At 39.6% G+C, this 13,539-nt stretch overlaps 1 protein-coding gene across 3 annotated transcripts; it reads left to right on the forward strand.

The window, feature by feature from the left end:
- The first annotated feature begins 1,012 nt into the window (after window positions 1-1,012).
- On the forward strand, window positions 1,013-13,303 carry nrbp1 (nuclear receptor binding protein 1). 3 transcript variants are annotated; one of them, XM_080790534.1, is made up of 19 exons: window positions 1,013-1,157; window positions 1,377-1,492; window positions 1,641-1,906; window positions 1,985-2,107; window positions 3,455-3,556; window positions 3,704-3,793; window positions 4,071-4,111; window positions 4,241-4,338; window positions 4,889-4,972; window positions 5,077-5,135; window positions 5,912-6,010; window positions 6,380-6,512; window positions 6,744-6,840; window positions 7,196-7,246; window positions 8,716-8,851; window positions 9,086-9,139; window positions 10,136-10,199; window positions 11,043-11,098; window positions 11,225-13,303. In XM_080790534.1, the coding sequence occupies exons 3-19, from the start codon at window positions 1,679-1,681 to the stop codon at window positions 11,318-11,320; spliced, it is 1,611 nt and encodes a 536-aa protein (XP_080646660.1). In that variant the 5' UTR covers window positions 1,013-1,157; window positions 1,377-1,492; window positions 1,641-1,678; the 3' UTR covers window positions 11,321-13,303. The 3 variants fall into 3 exon arrangements, with proteins under 3 accessions (XP_080646660.1, XP_080646661.1, XP_080646662.1); XM_080790535.1 differs by having other exon boundaries at window positions 1,013-1,153; window positions 1,371-1,492; XM_080790536.1 differs by lacking the exon at window positions 1,377-1,492 and having other exon boundaries at window positions 1,013-1,153.
- Window positions 13,304-13,539: the final 236 nt, after the last annotated feature.

Here is a 13,539-nt window from a genome sequence, read left to right on the forward strand (position 1 = left end):
ACTCAATATTACCATTGTAGTGTTGGGGATACCTGCTGTACTGTTTTACCCACATTCTATTTATTTATTGTAAGCTCTTTTACCTACATTATAATCCCTGTTACAACATATCAGACATTTACAAATATTATTTAATATTACACAATCAGCTGTGCTGTTTTAACGACCACAATTAAAGTTTCTCTTTTTTCATGACTGGATTTCATAACCCTATAGTCTTCATGTGCCACAATTATTAGTATCTGCTCTACACTATATTGACACCTAGTGGTAAAATTAGATGGAGGAGGTACCAGTGACTCTGATAGTCTGATTAATCCATGGCTTCAGCTAAATGAAGACAAAAATCATAATACTACCCAAAGATAAAGAGTCATTTAATTTATAGGCCTATTAGTTTATATTGCACGGGGGGGGGGTCGATGTAAAATAATGCACATTGTAGTAGTGGTGTATTATTTGTATAGTCTATGCCTGTTAAATTACGTAGTCCTTCGACCTCAGATCTTCAGCACTGAGGCAATAGGACAGCGCCACAGCAGCCGAATGTAAACATAATGTTCAAGTAATTTCAGACGCTATGTAGGGGGATATCATAGAACCAATCGAACTTGGCAACCTTGCCTGCTCGTGACGTCACCTCACCCAGAAGTCGTAGACAATGTTGCCATGTCGGCTTATTATAAGCGACTTCTTTTGCTGTAAAGATTACTTGTAAAGATTGGTCTAGTCGTCGTTTCGTTGCAGGCGTGCGTGCTTGGAGGTTTTTTTGGGGTTTGTTCTTGCTTTTAGTTCTAAATATTTTAATTATTATTTAAACCAATAGTTCTCAAATATATTTATGAAAATGTGTTTGCAAGGGAGCATTTGTGTTGTTAGAATGTTTTAAAAAATATATTCCACATTTTTATTTCAAGAGTTTTTGAAAATCACTCGGCTATTTACCTTGGGTTTGTTTTCCTGGTTGCTTATTTCTCTCACAAAATATGGCAACACTGCGTAGTGTGTGTTGTGTTCGCCATCATCGTCTAGCTAGCGTTAGGCTATTGTATTCTGTAATGTTAATTGTTTTTGTTTCCTTTCAAGCGAAGTTCGAATGAAACGCGGTTGTACACGTATTCATTAAGTGTGCTGAAGACTGGTGCAAAATTGTGTAAGTAACCAATACAGACATCGGCTATAGTTTGCCATATTTGACGACGAGCTACCTAACATCCTTTATAGCTGTCAACGATAATATAGTCGCAGGATCTCAGTTGACAAATAACTTGAATGTGTATCTTGTTGATAAAATCGTTTAATTTGTTACATGATAGTTGGAAGCTTCACAACGTTTCATGATTTTCATCTGTGGTGGTAATAATCTATAGCCGGAGCTAGAAGCAGCAGGGCGTTGTGTCACCAGACTGAAGGTCCAAAGGGCAGTCCTGAGTCCTTGTCTGTCTGCTGAGCTCGAGCTGGCATCGTCTCATTATAATACCTGGTTGACCACGTATGTTTTTAAACCTGATTTTTCTTCTTCCATTTAATTTATGTGGGGAGAAAATTGGAAACTTACGTCTGTCTCTGTTCACAGATGTTTTTAGTATCTAGAATCTGTGTTGTGAGTGACCGTGCATTACTTTACTTTATGTGTACAGCAGGCTGCTGTGCCAGGACAGGATAAACAGATCAAATTATGTCTGAAGGGGATAATAAGCAGGCCCTGGACTCTGCCCAAGACATGAAGTCGGAGTCAACAGCACTCATGAGTCAAGGAGTGTCATCCATATCGCCCCCTGTGTCCATGGTAACCCAGCCTGCGCCCACCACAACAGCTACGGAGGATGAGGAAGAGGAGAGTGAAGACGAGTCCGAAATTCTGGAGGAGAGTCCATGCGGACGCTGGCAGAAACGAAGAGAAGAGGTACATGGCTTGAATTGATTCTGCTGCGTGGCGGAGTCTGTTTCTGAGTTTCAGTGGTTGATGATTTTTTGTTTTTAGGTGAATCAGCGCAATGTTCCTGGAATTGATAATGCGTACTTGGCCATGGACACAGAGGAAGGTGTAGAGGTGGTTTGGAATGAGGTTATGTTCTCTGAAAGGAAGAACTTCAAACTGCAGGAGGTGAGTCCACTTCTAGGCCAATGGTGATGTTTGTGTGAAGTTTGACACAATCTTTGTTTTGTTTAATGCAACTAAGGTGCTCAGATCGGTGAATCAATATGATCAAACACTTGCTCCATGAGCTACCTGCCCGTCTATACCAGAAAGCACATTGTGCCTTTCTTCAAACCCACGGGTACATCGGGAATCTCAACGTTTTAAGGGAGGCGCATTGCCAGAAGCAGGCCGTGAGGTGTGCACCAAGAGAGGCATAAGCCGAGCGAGTGCCACAGCTGAGTGGCGCAATGGCCGTGCTGCGGATTAAACGATGTTGGAGCTGCATATCAATAGGATTGGATATTATAATCTACTTCGCAAATACTGTAGTACTTGACTTGAAAATCTGGGATTGAGTTGACATAATCCGCATCTGGAAATGTAGCAGCTTTCTTTTGGTTCTGAAATGTCAACATTCGACGTACGAGAGCTGGTTTGCAGAAACCTTGTGATAAGTCAAGTGTTTGTTTCCCTCTTGTTCCAACGTCCTTATGCAATGCATTGCAATCATGCCTATTGCTGGCAGCCTCGGAACACTTTAGATGGTATGCATTACCTCAATATTTACTGAAACACATTCCAGGGATGTCAGCAGCTGTACTATGATTGTTTGTTGCATAAACCACTTGCAAGTTTCTTTTCTTCAACATTCAATTCAATGGGCACTGCAATACAGGGCCCCACAGGCCCCCCCTGGAAAGAATAAATAGATTCTGCACTGGATTGTGAGCTAATATTCTTCAACAGACAAGACGACATCATTTACTTGGGTTGTCTTTTTTATGGAAGAACTCAACTGATTCAACTGATGAACATACTGTACAGGCTTTAAAACATTACATTTTTACTCAATGTCCTCTTCCCTGCCCCATTTATGTAGGCTTACATTACATTTAACTTGTAATTTCTTCTTCCCTTCACCATTTATGTATTGTAATTTGTGAGCTAACTGTCTCACCCTCTGTCTCACACACACACACACACACACACACACACACACACACACACACACACACACACACACACGCACATAATTGAGAATTCATGTTGAACACAACTCAACAAGAGCCAGCTACCCAACCACAGGCATGCTGTCATGTGCAGACAGATGCCAAGTACCAGGGCTAGTTTAAACTAACATTTGCAATCCACAAAACATTTAATTGATACAAAACTAGCATCATCTGCATGATTCTATGGCATTTTTAGCTTAAACAAAAATGCTTTCTGTGGACACTGCCACTTAACCCCCTCTATACAATGCATGTACCATACTACCCACAACCTTTTTTTTTTTTATTCTCCTCACAGGAAAAGGTAAATTCAGTTTTTGACAACTTGATCCAGTTGGATCATGTGAACATTGTCAAGTTTCACAAGTACTGGGCTGATGTGAAGGAAAACAGAGCTAGGGTAGGCGATTCTCTTTTTTTATACATAACACACACACACACACACACACACACACACACACTCACCGATATGTATAATTAATATACAAAATATGCAGGCTCTTATAAGTAGTGTTATATATATATTGTATGCATTATCTATTTGCAGGTAATTTTCATCACAGAATACATGTCCTCAGGAAGTCTGAAACAGTTTCTAAAAAAGACCAAGAAAAACCACAAGACCATGAATGAAAAGGTATGTACTGTGACTACTGTCTGTAACACTTCCAACATGTTTTTTTTTTAGCTGTGTCAGACATTACTAAGCCTTTATTACTTTATTGCTAAGCCTTTATTCCACAATAGTTGCAATCGAGATATTTGGAAATGTAATATGTATTTGTATTTTCTTTTCAGTTACTTTATTGTGTTGCGTTTTTAATTGCCGTATGGATCTTCCTGGATCTGAAATTAGGTTGAATTGAACTAGAAATACCCAGCATATCTTTTAAACCTATTTCATTATCTTTCAGGCCTGGAAGCGCTGGTGCATACAAATACTTTCTGCTCTCAGGTCAGTAGCATACGGGTGTCTGACTGTTTGAATACAGTACATCAGACCATGATGAGCGGACAAAACAGTTCCTTGCCTTGCACTGTTTTAGCATTTTGTTTTACTTTGGTCTCCATTTCTTGTTCCTAGCTACTTGCATTCTTGCGAATCTTCTCCCATCATTCATGGAAACCTGACCTGTGACACCATCTTCATCCAACACAATGGCCTCATTAAAATCGGCTCAGGTGAGCCCCAGTAAAGACAATTTTGAATGAAGAGATGCCTGTAGCAAAAAAGTTAATAATTTACTGCCATTGAAATGCTTTTTCAATGCGTATCTTAGAGATGCCATAGATCTTATGTGCAAAACAAACAAGCAGCATGTTCCCTCAGGGCACATTGATGCACAAATATTAAACAAAAACTAACTTTCATAAAATATAAATTTAATTTGTAAGCAATTGAAAAGAAGAAGAAAAACAATGCAAATTGTGAATATTGTCAAACAAATGAAATAATCTGACAAAGATGGATCAAAAGCTTTTTTGGTTAAATAAAGATGTTAAATAAAGAAGCATAGTTCTGTCAGTGTGCGTTCAAGAGCTGAACTTAACCTTGCACCCGCTGTCAATAGTTAACTTCTCAATAAACTGATTAATTGTGAGACAATGACTTAATTACAGCCACATTACAGATAATATACAGTATATCAGCTGGTCAGACCTCTTTTCTTAATGCATAGTGGGCCTTAGCTGCTCCAGAATGTAATGGCAATTTCTTTACCTTCCATTTCAGTGGCACCAGACACCATTAACAACCACGTTAAAACCTGCCGTGAAGAACAGAAGAGCCTACATTTTTTTGCTCCAGAGTATGGAGGTCAGAGCTGAACTAGTACATTGCTTGTTTCGTCGTTTGGAAATACTGCTTGTGGTGGGGTGGGGGCATCTAAAATGATACTGATCCGCATGTCTGCTTTTCAGCTGTTGCGGATGTCACCACAGCTGTGGATATCTATTCGTTTGGAATGTGCGCCTTAGAGGTGAGGGAATACCAGATCACTAATGAGCTATTACTCACACACTGAAAACTATTAGAATCCTCTGAGGTTCAATTAATCATATCCATTGAACATAATGAGAAGCAAAATGTATGCAGATATGCTCTTGTTTGACTGAGTTGTAGCATCCCTGAGGACCCTGACACATTGTTAATAAATTAGACACTTTAGCACAACTGGACATTCTGCTTGTTCTGTTATCAGCATGGAACATTCACATTCACGTTTTAATTTAGACAGATGGTACTTTGCTTTCTATTATGACATACTGGGTTTAATTCCAACACTTCCATCCATCCTATCCAAGGAATATACCTTTGAAATGTAAGTCTACTCAGGCTGTGTATTCAGACTCAGTTTTATTGTTACTTAATACCACTAGGTATACAAGGGAGCAAAATGTCGTTCTCAGCAACTCATGGTGCTTGTCACATTTTAAAACAACCGACACATTCAATTGAGGCAAAGGCATTAAAGCATAGAGAGAGAAAAAGTAGTAGTAGTAGTAGAGAGTAGAGAGAGAGAGCATTGGGCAACAAAAAAAGAAAAGTTCTGATGCATTTAATTTAAAGTGCAATAAAGATACAGTACTAAATTCAAAGGGATATTCATCTCAATATGTTGCTTTTGGCTGGGGGCAGGCAGTACTGTACAGTATATGGTGATCGTTCAGGGTTCTGATGGTTTGGGAGAAGAAAGTGTTGGACAGCCTGCTGGTGCTTCCACCTTGATTACAAACTAATTTCCCATGTTTTTAGATGGCAGTGCTGGAAATCCAGAGCAATGGAGAGTCGTCTTATGTGTCCCAAGAAGCCATAAACAGTGCCATACAGTTCCTGGAGGACCCACTACAACGGGTGAGGGCTAAGCACTTAACCCATTTAGACCTGAGACCTGATTCTACAGTTTTCTGAAAAACCTATGTTTCTATAGCAGTGGTGCTCATGCTATTTCATGTCAAGGACTCCCAGAATTATATATATTTGGCTGCAGACCCCCCCATCTCAAAATATGTTGTTCCAGAGATCACCCAGAAGCTAAGATTTGAGTTAAATACGTTCGCTGTGAAAGAATATATATTCAAAGATTTGCACTGTGGTTAAAAGCTATGAGGTGACACAGATGCGTCCTCGGGTCTAAATCTGTTAAAACCTGTTGGTTGCTGTGTGAGACAAAGAGATCCCTTTTGTACGATATTTTATTAATTTATTTTCCCCTACTTCCAGGAATTCATTCAGAAGTGTCTGGAAGTAGACCCCAGTAAGCGACCAACAGCCAGGGAGCTGTTGTTTCATCAGGCCTTGTTTGAAGTGCCTTTACTAAAATTGCTGGCTGCACATTGTATCGTCGGCCATCAGCGTGAGTGAATAATAAAAAATTATGTTGTGCACTATTCGTTTAAGTTTAATGTCAGAGTTTAATTTAGTTTATGTTTAATGACAGAGGTTTGGTGTGGTTTAGGGATATTTATTTGACTATCTATGTGTGGACAACCTATGTGACACAAGTGACAGTATGACATGTTGGAAATGGTGACACCATGCTTTAATCTTGTGGAAACATCCTATCTTCTCCTATCTTATCTTACAGATATGATTCCAGAAAATGCTTTAGAGGAGATGACCAAAAATATGGACCCTAACTTGGTGATTGTTGAGATTGAGGGCAAGGAAGGTGTTCAGCTGAAGTAAGTATTGAGTATCATGCATATATCTTTTGAATCAGAATGATAGTGTATTAGCGACTGGTAAAATAAACATGTGCCGATAATAAACGACTACATTTCTGGCATTGTTTCTGATGATCATTGCAATTCTAATGAGTCCAGTTGTACAATAAGCTTAAATTCTTAGATTGACAATTTGCAACTTCAAGCAACTAGGAGCATATCATGTGATGCTCCTAGTTTATTTACATTGCATGTTGACAATTGATTTATTCCAGTGTGAGTGCTCAATAAATTAGAGAAAAGGTCTGATTTGAGTTAACCCTGGAACTCAGTACTGACTGACTCTTCAATATTAACCGCCATTTATTTTCAGGCTTTCCCAGTTTCCTGCTCTTGAGCTGGACAAGTTCTTGGAAGATGTAAGGTAAGGAAGCTAATTTAGTTTGTTATAAACTGTTTGGTTTTGTTATGTTGGTATTTGTTGCTGGGAACAAGACTTTCCACAAAATAATAGAAAATGCTCGATTGTGGGCTCAATAAGAACCCTGCTCGTTAAGCTTGAGCGATACGGTGCTCGTCATCAATAAAAAATGAACGAGCTCCATCCCTATTGGTGATGGCCTACAAGGCAATCAAAGATGTGGAATTAACTCCCCCTCGTAATCAGGACTGCAGACTCACTCCCTGTTTGCTGCCAGTGCCACAGTTAAAAACTCAACTCTTCAGACTCCACCTCACACCCTAACATTCCTCTTTTGTTGCCTATTTTCTGATAGATGCTAGTTATACTGTGCTGATAGTACAGTATGTTTGTTACTTGCTCACATATGTTATTTATAGACGTAAATAAACTGTTTACCTGACCATAAATGCTTAGATAGTATTCTAGAATACATCTTTAGTTGGTGTCCAGCCCCTCCTACTGTATATTCAGCTATTAGTGTTGACAACGAATGGAGAATTTTACATCATATTGTCTGAGCAAATTGGATACAGACGGATACAAATTTTCTTTTCATTAGGTCGCCTGTGCTGTGTTCAATTTGCTGTGTCCGCCTTGCAGAGAATTACTGCTGCCCTCAGGGTTTCCTGCGGTATTGCACCTTAGGGATGCGTACGTTTCGCATCTGTAAGCTTTCACACAACGTGCTGAAAGACAGTTGGAATTAACACAGTATGGACAGGACCTCTGTCCGTAATATACAGTATTTAACATAGAGTATAAGTGGGCTATTAGAATTAACTAAAAATGGGGCTCTCCTAGCTCAATCTGGGAACCCTTTGGCAAAAAACAGGGGGAAAGAATCCTTTGAATTTGCCGCTGGGTGCATGAGTAGAAATGTAGAGACCGGATGTTGGGCCTTTAGCGCTCCACTTCCGGTGGTGCGTCTTTGTTTACATTCCTGAAAAGAGAAGGGAACCCGCACACTCGTATGCTCCAAAAGATAACTTTTATTGACGACGTTTCGAGCCAAGGCTCTTCATCTGGTCAAACTTGTCACTCAGTTTGACCAGATGAAGAGCCTTGGCTCGAAACGTCGTCAATATTATCTTTTGGAGCATACGAGTGTGAGGGTTCCCTTCTCTTTTCATATGTCACTTTTTGAACCCAGCACCTCCATGAAGTGATGTGTGTATTTTTCTATAGTTTTTGTTTACATTCCTAACATTTCTAAACTCTAAACGGGAGTTGCTGACAGATTCAGCTGCGGAGCTTGGCCTTCAGCCACGTTGGACATATCTCTCCTAAAATGTATGCATATTCGCACTCAGGGTGGGAATCCCCACTCCAAATGTGATGTAAAAGCAAAATGATCACAGTGTGAATATATACATTGAGGTAAGATCCTTTAGTTTGTCCTAAGTTTGCGTTGCATGGCTTTCTCTTATCAGGAATGGAATCTACCCTCTGACGGCGTTTGGCATGCCATGTCCACAGCAACCTCAACAGGAGGCAGTGAAATCACCCATAATCCCCCCTTCAGTCACAACCCCTACCCCAGAACCTGCGGAACTTGAGACCAGGAAGGTAAGCCGAGCACAAACTATTTGCAATTTAATGTCTGTTGCATCCTGTTGTTCATTAGAGCCCTTGATGGAACCAAACAAATGTTTTATGACGAACTCTAGCACTCTATCACGGTTTGAATTGTTCATTCACTGCCGCTTATAAAGTAGTAATAAATAATGGTGAACACATAATAGGGTAATAACGATCAGAATCTGCTTGGTAACCCAGAGCCATTTTCTCTTAACTCTTCAGGTCCTTCAGATGCAATGCAATATTGAGCCAGTTGACGAGGGAGCCAAGCATCATGTAAGTCTCAAGTCAGACTGGCAGTCGGCCACGACTCCTGCGTTACGAATGTAAACTTCCTTCGTTGTCAGCCTCCCTCCAGAAATTGCTCCCATGAGGTCATTGTAGGAAACAAAAACAAGACTGGGTCTAATGAAAACTAAGAAATTATGAGGATCTCGAAATCCACATAGAAATGGTGTGGCTACATTGTGAATCTCAGATTTGACTCCGATGTGGATCGCTGACTTTACGTAACCATCGGTCATCTGTGTCGTCACTTGTCTATAACTTTTAACCTATAACCTTGTCTATAAAATATCTATTATCACTCCAAGTTTGCAAGGTTTCAGGTCAATCACAGACATTATTATACAATTAATTAAAGTAAACTATTTCAAAAGTATAAAATGTATGTTAAAAGCGGTTTGTGAGATTAGCTCCGGGCACGCACGCAGTTTGTGAATAATGTCATCAGTCTGACTTCATTCGTACATGCTATATATATATGTACATAAAGACAAATGCCGTTCTAAATGGCTGACCTCTTCAGTACCACGCCATAAAAACAAGCTTCATATTGCAAAAAATTAAATGGTAAATGGTGCATTTATATTGCGCCTTTATCCAAGGTGCTTTACATAGATTGTGCATTACATTCACCCATTCACACACACATTTATACACCAATGGCAGATGAAACCATGCAAGGCACCAACCAGCACATCAGGAGCAATTAAGGGTTCAGTGTCTTGCTCAAGGACACAAGGACACAACTTTGAACTTCGAACTGGCAACCTTGCGGTTACCATCCGACCACTACCCCTGAGCCACCGCCGGCCTGATCTAATCTAGTAATAATAACATACAATTCTGATTGCAGAATTTTACACAGAAGCACGTCCTCAATGAGCAGCAGATAGGGAATGACATTCCATTTTTAATTCTACACAGGTCGGAAAAACCTTGTTTCACAGTGAAAGTTAAAAAATAACACCCGTAATTTTCTCTTTTCAGCTTACGTTGCTCTTGAAGCTTGAGGATAAGTTGAACAGGCACTTGAGTTGTGATTTGCTACCAAGTGAGTATTTTCAACTTTTTTCGTTAATAAGCTATTTTGGCACAAAGTGCAACTGATCCGTTATTTTCACTAGTACTACTTACCAAAGTACTAACAAGCTATTCACAAGCTTGTGACTAAATAACTACGGTATGTTGGAGCCATTAGAGCAAGAGTTATATTTTTGCATTTCCTGAAAAGTAACGGACAGTGACGATATGTTGTACTGTACTGTAAATCAGGCTGACTGACTCGTTCTAGGATAATCACAGTAATATTGCTTTTATAGTGCAAACAGGTTTTGCGTAGGCAAACTACTATTACACAATTTCAGAGTGCTACATAGAGTCTGGAACTACAAGCCAAGAAAGGAAGCTGCCATCTGTTTCCCATTCACATATTGTTTTGTTTAAAACATATTTTTTGTTTAAAACATATTTTTGAATTCTCATTTCCGATAACCGCAAGCTGTATGCTTTCGCTACAAATGTATGTGACTAAATTTTGGTACCACCAACAAATGCACTTTCAAAACGTCATCAACAATAATATTGCTAAGCAACATATAATAGTCAGCCCAGACTAGTTCCACTGCTGTATATTCAGTACTCATGGAATACATACTGTACCACTTTGCCAATCAAATTACCTTACCAGAATCAGTGAAATTACATGAATCATGTTTGCCCAGTGCCGTCCATATACATGCATTTATTATCCAGGTATACCTCGGTGAGTGGTTTGAGTTTTTGCCTTAGTGTCAAGGACATTTCACTGTTTGACACATGCTGGTAATACTATTTCAGCAATAGGACACCTTGACATCTCTGTAGTTATCTCATAAGCTCTCCATATCTTGCCCAGATGAGAACGTGCAGGAGCTTGCTGTGGAGTTGGTCCAACTGGGATTCATCAGTGAGGTAAGCAGAGTTCATCATGACCAAAGTGACCTCTCGACACCCCTCCAGTTCCAGCTAAAGACATGACTAGGTTAAAGTCAAACTGAGTCACAGTAAATCCTCTCAATCTGCATCTCTCTACCACAGGGCGATCAGCCGCGACTTGCATCAGTTCTAGAAGAGGCCTTCTCAAAGTTCTACAATCGTAACGGTTCTCTGAATCCAGTCACAGTCTCCTCATAGCAGAGGAGCAACCAGCCCTTTGTACCCCACCTTCTCCGTTCACATACAGTAGGACTCTCTTTCGCTCCACCTTTAGAGTTGTGGAAAAGCTTTTCAGGAATGGAGGACAAAGCCTCAGCCTCTTCCCAAATTTGGACTCCTGCCTTCACATCTCTCGTGGGAAAAGCTGCCACTAAGTGGTTGGTCTATTTGTATCTTTTTTTCCTCCCTTCCCAGTGCAGCCATCTGCTTGTCTGTTTTTAAAAGAGGAAAATTGTAACCTAGTTACGACATTAAGGAAAAAGCTTATCTTTTCTTATTTTCACTTGTGTCATTTTGTTTTTGTTTTTTGTCTGCAAGACAATTACCCAATGTGGCTTTTCTGTAATGTGGAACAAAGTCTAATGACTTTATTATAATGCACTCTACTAAGTGCATTGGTAGAGACAGAGAGAGAGAGAGAGAGCGGTGTGTGTGTGTGTGTGTGTGTGTGTGTGTGTGTGTGTGTGTGTGTGTGTGTGTGTGTGTGTGTGTGTGTGTGTGTGTGTGTGTGTGTGTGTGTGTGTGACTGTGTGACTGAGTGTTGTCTAAGTGGTAGATTTGTAGCTTTGAATTTACATGGTTGTCTGACAAGGGGAATATTTGGAGTCGTAAGAGCAGGGAAAGTAACTGGGTTATGATTTTCACACCACATGCAATGAGCCTTGCTCTGTGAAAGCGAAGATGTGAGCTAAAAACAGAATAGCATCAGTATTTTCCTTACTGTATTTTTAAGATTTTTACTTAAACTGTTAAATAGCTGTACCCACATAAGCCAGTGTAGCCTGCATGGTACAGGTACTGTATGGTGTTGTAAGGTATGTCTGGTTTTCAATGGCCCTTTTCACTTTCCCTCTTATTGTGTTGAATAATGCATTTCCCTGGATAAAATCAATTACCGAAGGCTGCTGGATGCATTACACTACTGATGCAAGTGTTATCTTCATTTCCAACCTATAGCCTGCGTATGTATGTCTGCATATGCAGTCATGTAATCACAATATTCAACAACAACCCATTTCCGAAAAGTATGTGTATCTGTTAAAATCACCATGGTGAAAATAATTTTTACACTGTATCATGATTGTGTCATGTATTTCACTGTCCGCACTTAAAATTCATCTCTGGTGAATGTACAGTATGCTTGAAACTAGTACTACCTGCTCCATTTCCTTCTTTCGGTGATAAGGGATATCGTTATTTCACCATGCTCCAACTATTTCTGTAACTTGTGTAATTTACAAGTATCCCATTTCTCCCATCTGTAATCAAGAACAGTGGATCAGTTATTTTTCAGTGCCATTTCATAGTGGAGAGATAAGTAATAACCAGACAGAACTCTGACATGTTATGAAAGGTATTTGTTGTATGTCAGCAAATATGGTATTTATGTACATTATGCCATGTAATGAATAACCTGAGGCAGAAGTTTTATTTATTCAAAAATGACAAAAATAAATACATTCTATTGTACCCCAAAAGGGGTTCCCGGATTGAAAGGCATAGTTACGTAATAGGGGTTCCTGGTTTAAATGGTGCAAAGTAAGCTACAGGTAAAATGCTTTGCTTAAGTTATCATGCCTTATATGTCTGTGTTTTTAGTTTGATATTTTAGTATTAGCTTTATTTTTGCCTGACATCAGTGGCAGAACATGGAACATTTAGCTCTTTAAAGTCCATTAAACCATTATGAGTCCATTAGACCATTAATCATCACCTCTCAACATACTTTACCTCTATTATAGTTGCCACTATACTCATCCTGATGGCAACAATCTGTTGTCTCTAACAAACAAATATTCCTACATGCTATCCATATAACGTACTGTATTTCTTCAGTAGGCTATGGGACAATTAAGATGTAAGAGTGGTTCTGTATAGCATGCTTGTAACCATCTTGTACACGGTATGTTGAACATTATACTTAAATCCTCTCCCTTTTTCACTTCCTAAATTAAAACTACACCACAGAATGGAAAGCTCGTCTTCTTTCATTGTTCTACTTACAGTACATACATTTTCGCCAGTTTTCCATGTTTTTAGCTTGTCAGGTTGGCCAAGTAGACCATGATGTATGCCGAAGTGCCGTTTACGCCTGTGCTTTGTGGCCGTGATATGTAACGTTACTGACTTTACCTCTGCGTTTTCAACCCCTACCTTAACGTGCACCTCTGGGGGCCACCCCTAGTGAGACCATTGTC

This window comes from Protomyctophum bolini, assembly GCF_963924005.1.
Source record: "Protomyctophum bolini genome assembly, chromosome: 19".
NCBI lineage: Eukaryota > Metazoa > Chordata > Actinopteri > Myctophiformes > Myctophidae > Protomyctophum > Protomyctophum bolini.

Bases quoted from the DNA above. Each gene is read 5' to 3' on its own strand.
- nrbp1 (XM_080790534.1), top strand. From the start codon at position 1,679: ATGTCTGAAGGGGATAATAAGCAGGCCCTGGACTCTGCCCAAGACATG. The intron at 2,108-3,454 runs GTGAGTCCACTT...TTCTCCTCACAG, and splicing joins AGAACTTCAAACTGCAGGAG to GAAAAGGTAAATTCAGTTTT. The intron at 6,011-6,379 runs GTGAGGGCTAAG...CCCTACTTCCAG, and splicing joins TGGAGGACCCACTACAACGG to GAATTCATTCAGAAGTGTCT.